The sequence below is a fragment of the Cetorhinus maximus genome, chromosome 3, assembly GCF_964194155.1.
Source record: "Cetorhinus maximus chromosome 3, sCetMax3.hap1.1, whole genome shotgun sequence".
NCBI classification, from domain to species: domain Eukaryota; kingdom Metazoa; phylum Chordata; class Chondrichthyes; order Lamniformes; family Cetorhinidae; genus Cetorhinus; species Cetorhinus maximus.
The window spans coordinates 40029299-40046618 of NC_135881.1; the positions used below are offsets into that span (position 1 = coordinate 40029299).

General features: G+C 43.1%; 1 protein-coding gene across 4 annotated transcripts in view; it reads right to left on the minus strand.

Annotated features, from left to right (window-relative positions):
* Positions 1 to 8254: 8254 nt before the first annotated feature.
* The window catches only part of LOC144677551 (integrin beta-1-like), a 148059-nt gene continuing 138993 nt past the window's right edge, over positions 8255 to 17320 (minus strand). For all 4 annotated transcript variants that reach the window (XM_078537622.1, XM_078537628.1, XM_078537619.1 and 1 more), the window contains one exon: positions 8255 to 8746. In XM_078537622.1, the coding sequence (XP_078393748.1) occupies positions 8736 to 8746 (11 nt within the window). In that variant the 3' untranslated portion in view covers positions 8255 to 8735. The remainder of the gene's footprint in view (positions 8747 to 17320) is intronic.

A 17320-nucleotide genomic window follows, 5' to 3' on the forward strand; every position in this document is an offset into this window, starting at 1 on the left:
TGCTGGCCAGAGCTAGAGAAAGGAACCTCAAGTTGAAGAAGGAAAAGTGCAAAATAGGTCTTCATGAAATCAAATACATGGGACATGTGCTAACAAGTGAGGGACTGAAGCCGGACCTGAGTAAAATCGAAGCAGTCGTGAACATGCCACCCCCAGATTGTAAGAAAGACTTGGAGAGGTTTTTGGGAATGGTGACATATCTTGGGAAATTCATTCTGAATTTGTCAGACCTGACAGCATCTCTCAGAGAACTTCTACAAAATGATGTGGAATGGCACTGGGAACAAGGTCACCAGGAAGCTTTGACCAGTCTGAAGAGAACACTGACCTAGGCACCAGTGTTAAAGTATTACAATGTCAGTCAGCCAGTCAAGATCTCAGTGGATGCTTCAAGGACTGACCTGGGAGTTGTCCTCTTGCAAAATGAGGCACCAGTGGCATACGCTTCAAAGGCAATGACTGAAACACAGCAGCAGTATGCCCAAATAGAGAAAGAAATGCTAGCAATTGTGTTTGGTCTAGAACACTTCCACCAGTTTGTCTATGACAAAGACATGGAGGTGGAGTCTGATCAGAAACCTCTGGAAGCTACACTTAAAAAGCCCCTGAACTGTGCACTATCAAGAATCCAAAGATTACTAATGTGTCTGCAGGAGTACCAGGTCAGAGTTAAATACAAACCGGGCAAGGAAATGTACATCATAGACATTCTGTCACGTGCATACCTACACATCACGGAGGAAGAGAATAAAGAAATGGAAGCACAGGTTCACATGCTGACAAAGAACATACCTGTGGCTGTAACCAAACTGGATGAGATCAGGGAAGTGACCAAGAACGACACCACCCTGAGAAAACTGCAGCAGATTGTGCAAACTGGCTGCTCCACACATCGGAGCGGAATGCCTTCTGCTGTGCAAGAGTACTGGAACTTCCGTGAGGAACTTCATGTAGCAGAAGAAATACTTTTTAAGGGAAAAAAGATCATAATTCTCGCATCACTGAGGAAAGAAATGTGGCAGGGCTTACATGAAAGTCACCTCGGCATAGAAACATGCGGGAGAAGGGCTTGAGATGTAATGTATTGACCTGGAATGGGAGCACAAATCGGGGAAATGGTGAATGCGTGTGCAGTGTGCCAAAAGTACAGTAAGTCACAACAAAATGAACCACTTCAACCACACAGTGTCCCAGGGAGGCTCCAGCAGAAATTTGGAGTGGACTTGTTCACATTTGAAAACAGTGAGTACCTACTAGCTGTGGATTATTACTCAAAGTTTTTTGAGTCTGTGCTGCTGAGAAATGATAGTAAGAGCATCACAATAATAAATCATTTAAAATCAATTTTTGCTCGCCTCAGCATCCCTGAAGTGCTCATCTCAGATAACAGTCCACAATTCTCAGGCACTGAGTTTCGCAAATTTGCACTGGGAGTTTTGCCATATTACGTCAAGTCCCAAATATCCACAATCCAACGGAATGGTGGAACGTACCATGCAGACCATAAACACTTATTGAAGAAGGCAAAGGCTGACGGAAGATACCACCTACCTGGCTCTGCTGGATTTCAGGAATACTCCATTAGAGAGCATTGGATCATCTTCAGCACGGTCCTGGTAGGGAGAAGACTAAGAGCTAAGCTTCCAACTGCACCCCAACTGTTACTTCCACAGCCAGTGAGCTACAATGTGCAGGACCTGCTCAAACTGAGACAGCAGAAGCAGAAACAGTCCTTTGATCAAGGCACCCGACCTCTGCCTGACCTGAACATGGGAGAGGCAGTGAAGATTCAGCATGAAGGGATCTGCTCTTGACACAGGAGAACCAAGGCCTTAAATAGTGCAGACTCCAAATGGACAACAGTACAAGAGAAACCGGAAATTCTTACGGAAAACATATAAAATGCAACCCTGCTCTGAACCAGAAAGTGTAGCTGAAGATCAAAAACCAGAATGCACCAGTGAAGCAACAGAGAGCCAGACAAAGCCTGAGAGTCCTGAAAACTATCCAAGGGGTGATAGTGACACAGAGCTGGAGAATGCCCCTTGTCCTTCAAAATCACTTCTGTCACCATTCAGAACATGTGGAAGAATTGTGAAAAAAAAACAGAGATGAGTAAAAAGACAAAACGGACTCACCAAAACAGAGTGAGAAAGAATAGATGAGACTTTATGTCCTTGAGTTGTATAAAAGTTTATTTTTAAAAAAGGGAAATGTCATGATAATAGTTGATTGTGATAGTGGACTCCAGTATTAGATACTATATGGTACTCTGTACGAAACAGGGGGTCGTCTGATCTGGGGGTTGAAGGTCAGATAGTTGGAACCTGTCTTGATAGCATTCAGTTAGTGCAGATATGTGTTCATGTTAGGAAAATGTGTTACCAATAAAGTTAGCTCAGCTACAATGTCGATGGCTCGTGTGCCTCATTCAAACAAAAAACAAGACACTTATAGTACAGTTCCTCTATCATAACATTAGCATTAGGAGATTATAAGGCTTATTCTTCAGTTGTTGGCAGTTTTTATGCTAATACTAATTTAGTTCCAATTGGAAAATTGAAAACATGACATAAACATCTGTTATTAATGGCAATTTGAATTTTCCACCATTGTTTTTTTCAGTGTTAAACAATGATGATCCTATTGAATGGCACTGCAGGCTTGATGAAGCCTTTCCCCTTGTGAAATAAAATCACTTGAGATAATTTGAGAGGAGATCCAATCAACTGAAGTAATGTTTCATCTATGAATGCTTTTATAAAGTAATGGCACATGGACAATAAGCCATGTTGTAACCAGGATTTAACATCACCACATGAGGAAAATGAGCATCGTGCACCTATAAATGGATGATACAGTATTTGGCTCCCAAAGACTTGCCTGAAGGGAATGTCGACCAATAGAGGAGGTAAGGGAGAAGAGTCTGAATCAGCTTTACAACAGGAAGAGATCTTCCAGCAACAACTGCTGCAGAAGCAGTCAAACACTTCAGGATCATCAGAGCAGCTGCAAGGTTGACTTTTGGGGACCATGGTTGTTCATTGAAAACAGGGCAAATAACTCTCAAATGCTATCTTCAAAACCAGGCATTCACAGCTACAGATTCTGTCACTGAGTGTATCTTTGGCCTCCAAAGGGGATGAACTGATGCATAATATTAGCATTACAAATGTGTTTAAAGAAATGCACAACCATGTGTATATGATCTGGAATATACTGCTTGAAAGGGTAGTGGAAACAGATTCAACAATAATTTGGAAAGGGAATTGGATAAATATTTCAACAGCAAAAATTTCCAGGGCTATGGGGAAAGAGCAGGAGAGTGGGACTAATTGGACAACTCTCTCAAAGAGCCAGCACAGGTACTCAGGGTTATGTGGCCTCCTTCTGTGCAGTCTCATGCCATGGGAGTCAATGCTTTAAACTCCTTCAAAATAAATAAGATAAATTTCTTCTTAGAATGGATTTGAAGGTTTTTTATGGGTTTAGAAGCCAATGGTTCCTGAGGTCCTCATTCATAATGAATATTGTGTTCTTTCTTGTTTGGTTCATTCTACATCTTAATTCTTTTACAGGGACTGTGTTCCACATGAAGTCTTTAACAATGGATGCAAGAAAAATAACTATGGACGGTCTGAGTTTGCAGTGCGATGGAATCTGTGTTTTCAAAGTTTGTTTTTATTGAGACAGATTCTAACTGAAAATGGAAACTGAAAATAGGAACATGGGAGCAGAAGTAGGCCTTTCAGCCCATCAAGCCTGCTCCGCCATTCGATTAGATGATGCCTGACCAACTCCCTCAATGGCATTTTCATGTGTTATCCCCATATCCCTTGATGTCATTAGTATCCAAAAATCTATCGGGGCCTGAACTTCCTCAAAGTGGCAATCAGTGTTGGATTGCCACTCAGGCTAGGTGAGATCCAGGTAGTGTAGCACGTCTCCGGGGCCTAGCGTCAAGTGCAGCTCTGTTGAAGGGAAGGAAGCCACGCCCTCTTTTTTAAGGCACGAGCTGCCGTAAAGCAGGTAAGTTTAAATTCCCAATAAAGTTTAAAGGTCCTTAGCAGGCCGGGGAGAAGGTAAGTGTATAAGATTTGGGGAGGTGGGGAGGAGGGGATCAGGGGGAGGTGAGGTGGGGGTTGTCGGGGGGGGTCGAGCCTCTTGGGGGGGTGGGGCCTTTTGGGTGGTTGTGGGGGGTAGGGCCTCGGGGGTGGGGGGAGGTGGTGAGAGGGTCAGGCCTGGGGGTTGGAGGGGTGGGGGACATGCCTTCGGGGGGATGTCGGGCTGTGGGAGGGGGTGGGAGGTTGGGCTTCAGGTGATGTTAGTAGGGGTAGCGGGAATCGGGCATCAGCAGGGCTTTTGGGCCTTGGGGGTTGGGATTGGGCCATGGGGGTTGGGGGAGTCGGGCCGCAAGGGTGCAGAGGCCTCAGGGAGGACCTGTAAGAAATTGGGGCCTTGAATAAAGAGATATTTGCTGCATAGCACCCCTTAAAAAGCTTTTGAAACAGGCAACAATTTTTAAACAGCCTGTGGAATCAGGCAAGGTCGCTTAATTCAGACTGCCTTGTTGACATTCATAAGTTGTTAAAATGGTGTCCTGTTTACCTCCTTATCTATGGAAGTGTTTAGGAAAGGGCTAAGTTATGACCCTCAGCAGATGTAAACTAAAAAGCTGACCTCGAGCAGGATGACAAACAGGGGAGGAAGTAACCACCCTGACATTTGGAGTACCCGTCTTGTATCCATTGGTCCGAATAGTTAGATAGATGGTGACACTGGGTAAACTAACAGCCTCCAAAAAAGGGTATATATATATATATATATTATATATATATATTTATGTTTGTGTGTGTGTTATACTGCTGGTGTCGTGGTGAGTTGGCAGTGCTCGTTGGCAGCTGGTTTCAATCTGATGGACAAGGAGGAGGAGGAAGATCAGGGGAAGCGTTCCCTACCCCATCACAAGCTACTGAGGCAATGGTGTAGTGGTATTGTCGCTGGACTAATGACCTACAGATAATGCTGGGGGGACCTGGGTTTGAATCCCACCAAGGCAGATGGTGACATTTAAATTGAATAAAAATCTGGAATTAAAAGTCTAATGACGATCATGGAACCATTGTTGATTGTTGTAAAAACCCAGAGGGAAATCTGCTGTCCTTACCTGGTCTGGCCTACATATGACTCCAAACCCACAGCAAGCCATTCAGATCTCAATGGGCAATAAATGCTGGCCTAGTCAGTGATGCCCACATCCCATGAATGAATATTTAAAAAAGCACTCTGTGCCAACTGTCCATCTGGCATCAACTGACACAGGTCATATACTTTTTCTGTCTAACTAGTGCATCATATCAAAACTGTTGTTTCTTAATACACTATCTTAAAATTACTTACAAATAGTCGACTGCCTATCTTAGATTTCTGTGGCCCTGAATCCCAGAATCTTACAGGCCTCAGGGGGTGGGGGGTCAGGCCTCAGGAGGGGGGAGGTTGGGCCTCGGGTGGGGGTGGGTCGGGTCAGACCCTAAGGAACTGTCGGGCCTTGGGGTGGGGTTGGGTAGGGTTGGAACTCGGGAGGGGTGAGTCAGGTCTGGTCGGGCCTTGGTGGGGAGGGTCAGGCCTCAGGGGGAGTGGGGGTGAGAGCATGGCCTGGAAGTGGGGAAGACTCCCCATGGGGTTGTGGAGAATCCCGTGGGCTGGGGTGTTCCTGTTGGGGGAGTGTGGTCCCTTGGGGGTGGGGGGGGGGCAGTAGTCGGGGAGGTGAGGGAGTCCCTTGGGGGTGTGGGGAAGTCCCCTGGGTGTTCGGGAATGTGGTGGGGGCCTTTTGAGAGAATCAGTCTGGGTGTGTGTAGTAGTTACCAAGATGTTAGAAGAGGTTTTAATCCTTCTAACTTTTCCTGGGTGGCTATTGATGTAACCCAGTCGGAACCATCTGAAGTTTATGATTTAAATCGCATTTTTGGATGGTTCCTTGTGCAGGGCAATTGCCCGGGAGAAGTTTGCAATTGCCCTGCAAATCTTACTTGGGAATTTCCGAGGGGGGTTCCCCCAGACATCTTTAGGGTAATCCCCAATATGATGCTCTGAGCTCGGAAGTTACGGCCCTCAATTTCTGTCTTGAACATTCTCAATGATTGAGCTGCCACAACCCTCTGGGATAGAGAATTCTAAAGATTCGCCATCCTCCTCATTTCAGTCTTAGATAATCTGCCCCTTATTCTGAGACTGTGTACTCTGGTTCTAACCTCACCAGCCAGTGGAAACATCTCATTGCTCAGAGGAGATTCGAACAGAAAGTGAAAACTGAGAAAGGAAGTGGAGAAAGGAAGCTGACCCTCCCACTTCCTAAGGAAACAAAATTTGAAACTGAGATTTTGTAACCAAAACTTCTGGGCAAGCTGAAACTGGTAGAGGCTATATAAAGGAACGCAGAGCCATCCAAGCTTGGTAGTTGAAGTTGATGAGTCCAGAGGTGCAGTACATGCAAGCTGAAGAAGACAGAGTCCAGACCTAGATTCTGAAAAGAAGTTGTGGCTCCTGTTTCTGTTACTAGAAGGGAACATTACTGGGCCAACACCATCCAAACTGAGTTGAGGAGATTCTGCAGATGTGTGCCATTTGTGGTGAAGACTATGCCTGTGGAACTCAGATTGTTTGTACAGTGCTGTCGGCTGGGGATCAGACTACATCCTACAAGGAGAGTTGATTTTCTTCATAAGGAAGACAGAGTTTTGAAGGATTTTGTGTCTGAGTTTAATGACATATATGCTGTGTGGACTGCCAAGCCAATTTGTAAGATATGCCTTAGTTGTATCTACTATTTAACATATAATTTAGTTTATAAGTAATCACAAATTGTCTTAATTCACACAAAGCTTAAGTTGATTCTGGATGTTTGGGTATAGGAGGTTATCATAGATAGCATTTCGTCAGGTCTTTGTTTGACTCTTGTATAGTAAAAAATCTTCTGCTTTAAACCGTGGGATATGGTGGCTTCATTTCTTTAGCAATTAACTGGGATTTTGGATTTCATTTTTTAAAAAGAAGTTACTGGTCTCTACCAAGATTGTAACAGAAGTAACTCTGGTGGAAAACCCTGGTCAGTTGTCTGAAACACATTATGTATTCAAGAACAAAGACAACATCTGGTTCTGCTTTTCATATTTTGTTAATGGCAGAAAGCTCCTGATGTTCATGTTGTTGAAAACTTAGGTGAGAATGATAATGTGAATTTTATGTCATGATGTTTTATCTCAAATATACTGAAGCCATTGCATCATGACTCCATAGAGATTCAGAGACCAGGTGGGAATTGCGAAATATGGAGGAGGTATTTATTCTTAGTCTATAATATTCAACGGCCCATTTGGGTAAATCATGCTGTTTTTAGAAGGAGAAAAAAAGTTGCTGGAGCCAAGCTTTGTTTTAACTTTTGAAATAAACGTTCTTTTTATGGGCATATATTGAGATGAATGATGAACTGTTGAGTTGGATATGTGGCAGAGATTTTTTTTTTCACTGAAGTGTGATTGAGTAGAAATGTTTTGGTGGAATATAAAATTAAAAGTGCGGATGGAAGATTTTGTATGATGGGATTGGTGAATAATGAATATAAATGTCAGATAGGAGAGAAGCAACCAGGCTGAAGAAAACAATTGATCAGCAAGGAATGATTGAAAACAGCCATTTCGGACATTGTACTGGAGATTCCATTGGCCTCCTGACTGGGTTATGTTGCGACACTGGTAGAGAGGAGGTGAATGCTGAAGTGGTTGAGAATAGAACCTCCACAGAATATAGCATCAGTAGGATCATCTCTCAAAAACACTGAGGCTTTGGGGTCCAAACTCCAAGGTGCATTCATGGGTACCCTCAGTTCTCTTCTGTAAGAGAGTTTGAGACCTTACTAGCCTAATACTACTATTACTGCTACCATTATTACAATTTTAACCCTAACTCTAGTCCATCAGGCAAACAGAGAATCAAAAAGTCAACAATCACCTTACATTAACCAGACATCTCTCTAGCCAGTAGCCATTCTGACCTATTGCAAAGAACAAGGATCTATGTATCAAAATATATTGACCCCACAAAATGCTGGTTCTGAGGTGAAGCCATAGTTGGACTGTGGGGTATCAAAGAATTATGTAGTGCCCTGGAAATAGTGAACACAGACAAACTCAGGATAAATAGTCTTACTGCTTTTGAGTGGTACTCGTGCAGCTATAATCATTCAACATAATACTACTTCTGTTATATGTTTTTATCTATACATAACATCCAGATGTGATGTAGAATTTATATCATGCAGCAAACTTCAGAAATTGTTTATAGTGTGAAATAAGTGTCTACTGTGTAAGTATTTATCTTAAGAAAAACTGCATTACAATGGTCACTGCAGTCATAGTACACAGCATACAGGAAACTGGTCCAAGTCTGGCACTGACCAAACTGAACAGCCAGAACTGGACAATATGGCTCTTAACAGTGTCTCAGCAAATACAATGTTACCATTTTAATCTAATACACATTTTAGAGACTACATTCATTAGTAAGCTGTAATTAAAAATGGGTGATTTCATCCTTTGTACACAGGATATCCTCTTCAGGATGTCTTGATTCATGGATTGATTGAGAAATGATTCAGGTCTTTCATTATATCTGTAAACAAAGCAGGAGCATCTCAGCTCAGCTCTGCTCATCATCCTTGTGATTCTAACTGCATCAGTTTAGCACCGACCTGCAATAAAATAATTGATTGCTTTTGTTACTGAATTGAAAATATGTTGATTATACATATGTGCCTTGTCATGTCAGTACGTTAAAGGATTTTTTAATAAAACAAAATAATTATTTGTACTAGTTGACTGGATGCATGGATGCTGCAGTCTATTTTTAAGTAACTAGAATGAAATCATGATGATCACCTACTCAAAAGGCATATTAAATTACAAGGCCAGAAATTTTATTTACCTAAATACTCTGTATTTCCAGGAAATAACATGGAAATGCACTAAGTTGCTTTATTATCCCAAAGTAGAGAGAAAAAAGGGAAACTTTAGTCTACATTGGCAAGGTTTCACAGCATAGAGGAAGCCATACTAGCCATGCAGGAGAAAGAAATGCTTTGGTCAAAGTGCAGCAAAATTGAATCACTTCTTAAAAATTTAAAAGCATTTGCCATGGTGCCTCCACCACTACCATGAACATCAACATCTTTTTTGTAACATGTCTCTTTGTGAATTCTCTCCACATACAAATTTCTGCTTACACTTACAATGAATCCCATTTCTTTTGTCCCACTATATTTTATTCTATACAGTGCGCCACAGGCTAAAGGTAACAATTCATTTCCATTTAGATAATCTTCATATTTGGACCTGTGCACGTGCATTGTAAACCAGAGAAGCATCTCTTGCACAAATAGAATTATAGATGTTTACAGCATTGAAGGAAGCTATTTAGTGATAATGTCTGTGCTGGCTCTTTGATGAAGCAATGAAAACAAACCTGACTCTCCTTATAATAAAAGCAAAAAATGCTGCAAATAATCAATAGGTCTGACAGCACCTTTGGAGAGAAAAAGAGTTAACATTTCAGGGCAGTGACCTGTCATCAGAACCCTACTCTCCCTATGGCCTGTAGCTTCCTCTGTTTCAAATGTTACTCTACTCTTTCCTTAAAATATGCAATGGTCTCTATCTTAACTGTTCCCTATGGTAAAGTATTCCATACCCTATTAAACCCAAAATGCCAATGGCTCTTTTTATGGTTTTACCTACCTGCATTAAGCCTTTTAAGGAATCCTGTACTTACACCCTCCCTTTTCAGAATTTTTCCATTGAGTACTTACTCCCAGTCTTTGTTCTTCCTCCCAAAATGCAATACCTCAAATTTATAAAGCTTCCCAGATGTATGACTGAGATGTGCATTGGGACCCTGTGGAAGTCCTGACGCGCAGACCTACGTTGGAATTGCCCAGGAAGTTTCAACTTCTGATGGGCAATTCCCCTGCTTCCCAGGACCCTCCACTAATGTCTCTGACTTGGAGCTAGAGTTGGAGACTTCGGACAGTTCAGTGGTACTTGCCTGGATAGTTACCCAGGAAATGTTAGATTAAAACCTAGTCTAACACCAATATATCTACAGAACTGACCCCTAAATCACTCACACTGACCCTCTCCGCCGATTATCCTCCTGACCCGACCCAACTACTCCCCTGACCATCTGAATACCCCCCAGACCACCTGACTACCCCCAACCACTCCCCCACTACTATCCCACAGACCACCCCTAACCCTGTTCCGATACACCTCCCAACCTGACTACCTCCTGACCCACCCGATGCACACCAATTACCACTCAGAACCAAAAACCACCTCACCACCTGCCACCTCACCCACTACTCACTATCCAATCACCCGCCCTACCCACCTTCGCATTTACCTACTTACCTCACCCACCTACCCACCCTACCCATTCACTCATTCATCCACCCACTCATTCACTACTATTCAAACTGGATCTAGCACCTAGTGCCATAAAAAGGGAGCATGTCCTGTCTTCCTCCTGACTCTACTCCGCTGCGATGGAGCTCTCCAAGGGGCACTGTGCCCTGCATTTCTCGAAAAGCCAGGCTCGGAAGGGCCTGGAAGAAATGCGGAGCAGTGTCGAGTCAGGGAAACGTCCGAGCAGGACGGCGATCCAATAATGATTGCCTCTCCTCAGAAGATCCATGCCAATAAATTGCATCTGCCACCTGTCTGCCCATTCTGCTAACCTGTCTATATCCTTCTGAAATCTTTGGTAGTCTGAGGCTATGCCCCTTTATTTTTTAAAAATATGATTTAGAAACTTTAAACTGACTGGAAATTTTACGATTTGAACTGAGACAGAGAAAACTTTTTAAAAAGGTAAGGCCACAGTCCAAGGTGAAGGTGAGAAACAAACAAATCACCCTCAAGGGAGTGTGAAGAGAGAGATGTTTCCTATAATACAGTCACCCATCGAAACTCGTAACTGCCCAGTGAAGAGATATCAAAAATGTGAAGTACTGGTTATTGAAACAATGCTGCCACGGACAAACACACCCAAAATCTCTTGGAAATATATAATGGATGAGGTATCTCGGGTTTAGTGGTTAATAAATTTGCTCTTACTTTGACTCAAGAAAACCTTGTTTGATTGGCTCCTCATTCCTGACAGCTTAAATACTTAAATACATTTGGTTGGGGAGGGTTTAAACTAGAATGGCAGGGGTATGGGAGCCTAAGCAGGGAGACGGGGGTGGGGGGGGGGGCAGGAAACAAGGATAGAAACAAAAGACAGATAAGTAAGAAGCAATAGTGAAAGGCAGAAAAAACAAGGGTGAAAAACAAATAGGGTCATAGTGCAAAATAATGCTAAGTTGAATAACAAGGTTAAAAAGACAAGTCTAAAGGCATTGTATCTTAATGCTCGGAGCATTCGCAATAAGGTAGATGAATTAACAGCGCAAATAGATATAAACAGTTATGATATAGTTGCGGTTATGGAGACATGGCTGCAGGGTGACCAAGGATGGGAACTGAACATCCAGGGTTATTCAGTATTTAGGAAGGACAGACAAATAGGGAAAGGAAGTGGGGTAGCACTGTTAGTAAAGGAGGAAATCAATGCAATGGTAAGGAAGGATATTGGCTCAGAATATCATGATGTGGAATCTGTTTGGGTGGAGATAATAAACACCAAGGGGCAGGAAACGTTGATGGGGGTTGTCTATAGGCCCCCAAACAGTATTGAAGATGTAAGGGAAGGCATTAAGCAGGAAATTAGAGATACATGTAATAAGAGTACAACTGTAATCATGGTTGACTTTAATCTATATATAGATTGGACAAACCAAATTAGCAATAATACTGTGGAGGAGGATTTCCTGGAGTGTGTACGTGATGGTTTTTTTAGACCAATACGTTGAGAAGCCAACTAGGGAGCAGGCTATCCTAGACTAGGTATTGTGCAATGAGAAAGGGTTAAATAAAAATCTTGTTGAATAGGGTCCCTTGGGGAAGAGCGACCATAAAATGATAGAATTGTTCATTAGGATGGAGAGTGAAGAAGTTGAATCCGAAACTAGGGTCCTGAATCAAATAAAGGGAACTACGAGGGTATGAACCACAAGTTGGCAATGATGGATTGGGGAACATTACTGAAAGGGTTGACAGTGGATAGGCAATGGCTAGTGTTTAAGGAAGGTATGCATGAATTACAACAATTATTCATTCCTGTCTGGGGCAAAAATAAAACAGGAAAGGTGGCTCAACCATGGTTTACAAAAGAAATTAGGAGTAGTATTAGATCCAAAGAGGAGACATATAAGGTTGCCAGAAAAAGCAGCAAACCTGAGGATTAGGAACAGTTTAGAATTCAGCAAAAGTGGACAAAAAGATTGATCAAGAAGGGGAAAATGGAGTACGAGGGTAAACTTGCAAGGAACATAAAAACTGACTATAAAAGCTGCTATAAGTATGTGAGGAGAAAAAGATTAGCGAAGACGAACGTAGGTTCCCTACAGTCTTAAATGGGGGAAATTATAATAGGGAACAAAGAAATAGCAGAAGAATTGAACACTCTTTTGGTTCTGTATTCACAAAAGAAGACACAAATAATTTCCCAGAAATGTTAAGGAACCAAGGGTCTAGTGAGAAGGAGGAATTGAAGAAAATCAGTTATAATAAAAAAAATGGTACTAGAGGCATTAATGGGGTTAAAGGGTGAAAAATCCCCAGGGCCTGATAATCTACATCCCAGAGTACTAAAGGAAGTGGCCTTGGAAATATTGGATGCATTGGTGGTCACCTTCCAAAATTCTGTCAACGTTGGAGCAGTTCCTACAGATTGGAGGGTGGCAAATGTAACTTCACTATTTAAAAAAGGAGGGAGAGAAAAAACTAGAGAATTACAGACCAGTTCACCTAACATCAGTAGTGGGGAAAACGCTAGAGTCATTTATAAAAGGTGTGGTAACAGAACATTTGGAAAGCATTAATGGGATTCGACAAAGTCAGCATGGGTTTATGAGAGGGAAATCATGCTTAATTAATCTACTGGAGTTTTTTTGAGGATGTAACTAGTAGAATAGATAAGAGAGTGGATGTGGTGTATTTGGATTTCAAGAAGGTTTTGATAAGGCCCCACATAGGAGGCTAGTAGGCAAAATTAAAGTATGGGATTGGGGTAATATACTGGCATGGATTGTGAATTGGTTGACAGACTGGAAACGGAGAGTGGGAATAAATAGGTCTTTTTCTGGGTGGCAGGCAGTGACTAGTGGTGTACCGCAGGGGTCAGTGCTTGGGTCCCAGCTATTCACGAGATATATGAATGATTTGGATGAGGGAACCAAATGCAATATTTCCAAGTTTGCTGATGACACAAAACTGGGCGGGATTATGAGCTGTGTGGAGGATGCAAGGAGGCTTCAGGGTGATTTAGACAAGTTGTGTGTGTGGGAAAACACATGACAGATGCAGTATAACGTGGATAAATGTGAATTTATATGCTTCGGTGTGAAAAACAGAAAGGCAGAGTATTATTTAAATGGTGATATATTGGGAAATGTGGATGTACAAAGGGATCTGGGTGTCCTTGTACACCAGTCAATGAAAGTAAATAGGCAGGTGCAGCAAGCAATTAGGAAGGTAAATGGTATGTTGGCCTTCATTGCAAGAGGATTTGAGTTCAGAAGTAGGGATGTCTTACCGCAGTTATACAGAGCCTTGGTGAGACCACATCTGGGGCAGAATTTTCTGCCTGTTGGGCGGGCGGGCCCGACCCAATCTCCGGCGGGTGGGGAACCGATCCCTGCCGGAGAAGCGGACCCTGCTGCCATTTTAAGTGGGTGGGCCAATTAAGGCCCACCCAGCGTGACATCTGGTGGGAAGCGCTATGCACTTCCTGTGTTGGCGGTGGGGGGGGGGGATTCCCCAAAAGCGAGAGTGCGCTCTTTCGCGCATGTGCACGATAAAGCGTACATCTTCTTGAGGCTAAGTGCAGCCTCAGGGAGATCGCTGACACTTTTAAAAAGATTAAACATAGAAAAAAAAAACTCCCTAACATGACAATGTCACATGAGATGGGACATGTTCATAATTAACATAATAACTTTATTAAAAATTTTAAAACCCCGCATGAAACCTCATCCTGCCGGTGGATGAGGTTTCATGTTTTATCTATTTGTCACCGGGGCTCCTGGCCTGCCTGCCAACCTTAAGGTTGGACGGGCAGGTCCTTTAATTGTATAATTGATCCTGTCAATGGCCTCAATTGGCCATTGACAGGTCGGCGGGCCTGCAGCTAATTTTGCTGCGGGCTCGCCTTCCTGAAAATTTAAATGGGCCGGATGATGTTGGGGGTTCCGCCCAACGTCATCCCGCGTCATTTTACGCATCGGTGAGCGAGCCCCGCCCCCTGCTCGCCAACGGCAAAATTCTGCCCCTGGAGTATTGCATGCAGTTTTGGTCTCCCTACCTAAAAAAGGACATACTTGCCATAGAGGGAGTGCAGCAAAGGTTCACTAGACTAATACCGGGGATGACAGGACTGTCATATGAGGAGAGATTGGTTCGACTGGGCCTGTATTCATTAGAGTTTAGAAGGATGAGAGGGGATCTGATTGAAACATATAAAATTCTAACAGGGTTAGACAGACTGGATGCAGGAAGGATGTTTCCCCTGGTTGGGGAGTCTAGAACCAGGGGCCACAGTCTCAGGGTATGGGGCAGGCCATTTAGGGCTGAGCTGAGGAAAAATTTCTTCACTCAGAGGGTGGTCAACCTATGGAATTCTCTACCACAGAAGGCTGTGGAGGCCGGGTCACTGAGTATATTCAGGAAAGAAATTGATAAATTTTTGGATACTAGGGGCATACAAGGGGTATGGAGAGAAAGTGGGAATATGGTGTTGAGATAGAGAATCAGCCATGATCATATTGAATGGTGTACCAGGCTCGAAGGGCCGAATGGCCTACTTCTGCTCCTATTTTCCATGTTTTTATTCTGATTTGAAAAAGACATATCATCGTGAAAAAGAAACTTAAATCTTTGTTGTGACCAACCAAAGAGGTTGAATAGAGGGGAGCCAGTTCACCCCTTCTCACCTGGTCATAATACCCCACCATTTGTAATTCCATGATTTTTGACTGATCAGCTCATTTCAAAGTTGTGCTCCCTCCTCCCAATTTCAAATCAGGTTCACATCAAATGTGTATTCAGCACCAAATCCTGCATTATACAATTTCTAACCCGCTTTCCAATCTAAGTAACATGTATTAACCCTAATGCATTCTTCCTTTTTCACCAATGAACTTTCTATCCATGCTGCTATATTTCCTCATACTATGAGCCATTTTACTTTGTCAGGCACCTTGTCAAATGAATTCTTAAAACCCATGTATGTGTTCGCAGTATTTCTTTCATCTGCACAGTCCTTTCTTGTAAAGTCACCTCGTTATTGAAGTTAAAGTATTAAATTTGGCAAACATGACATTTCTTTAACAAATTTATCCCTCTACCTTTACATGTTCACTAATTTGACCTTAAATTATGAATTCTAACCAGTTCCCCATGATTGATGTTAGGCTAACAGGAGTATTGTATAATATGGGTAATTACACTCTGTTTTTGCTGAAATTTCAATAATTCTATAAAATGATACAGAAAAGATAGAACAAATGGATACAGAGTAGTGTGTTCCTGTTGAATATTTAGTACTGGCACAGGTCTATTGGGCTGAATGGCCACTTTCTGGACTGGGATTACTATTGTTCTAATTTAATACTTTGATATCAAGTTATTCCTTATGTAACAAGTATTTCGTTTTTCAGCAGTATTGTAGCACAATGTGTGCCATCAATATGGCTTCTGCCAGTCATCTTGATCTATTTATCTCAGCTGGCTGTGCAGAATTGAGAATAGATGCTGTAAATAGGAAGAGGGTAAATCACTATAGACTAACTGTTAGCAAAAATGAAAGTACAATAAACTAGAGATAATCTTGTGTATGTATGTTGGCTGTGTAGGTTGGCAAGTTGATGGAAGTTATGATTCAGAAAGTAGTGATAAAGGGATTGTTCTCTGATTGGCAGGACCTGTCAAGTCCTCAAGATTTGAAGGGCAGATAAAGAAAATCTATTGCCTTTGATGGGAAAGTTCAGAGCAAGACCCACGGCACAGTCACAAAAACATTCATAAGGTGCACTTACGGTCGTTAATATAATTATTTTAATAAAAGAAATAGAAACTACGGGCCGAATTTTCCATGCCCACTGGCATCAGGCATGTTTGGTGGTGTGAGTGGACAGTGTGGCAAGAAAGCCAAAAATCATTTTCACAATGTCGTCAAACAAGTTTGCGATCATCCGTTCATCCCATCAATGGCAGGCTGCGTTTCCCACCATTGGACATCGGGAACCTCATTGTAATATATCTGCATATCATTATAAGGCCTGCCCACCGGAATCGTCCCCCGACCGCTCGATCGTCTGAGTGTTTCACAATGGCATATATAAGGTGTGCACTTGGCAGGCTGCACTTTGAGGGGAACTCGGAGGCTAGTGCACAGTATCGTTGCACAGCGCTCGTGAGCGTCGCCTGTTGGACTTTAAGCTTGAGGTGCATTGGAGGGGTAGGGGCAAGGGCTGCCCTGCAGTTGAAGTGAGTTGCGGGGGCAAGGGCTACCCTGCGGTTGAAGGTAGTGCACAAGCACATGTGGGGAGGGGTGTGGGGGGAGGGAAGCAGCCACGCCTAAGGGAAACCTTGTATAAAGTGACCATTCCTCTGCAGCTGAGACAGTTCAGGTGCAGCCACATTGACATGTGTGGAGTTGGGCCTCTGGCTTATCTGCCCACTCAAGCAACAGAGAGGCATGAGGTTGCCACCAAGTACTCCAGAGCTTTTCACCCCTTGGGCACGGACTGCAAAATAATGAGTGTTTTAGTGGACTGCAGAACAGCTGGATGACTGGGCACATTATGCAACCTCCTTGCTAAAGCTGATCATGGAGCAGTCACTCATGGAGGTGCTTAAAGCACCCCCCCACTCACATCGCACTGTCTGATCCGCAGCAGTTGGAGGCATCAGTGATGGAATTCAGCCCATGCAGCAGTGCAGGAGCAACAAGCTGGGCCAAGGTCCCCATGGCGGCCGCCATCCTACCAGTGTTGACTTCAGTGCATTGGCATGCTGGTGCTATCACCTCAGCCTGGAGACTGATGGACTCCTCCATCGTACCTTACAATCTGAGGAGTGCAGCAGACATCCCTTCCTGATGTTCCCGA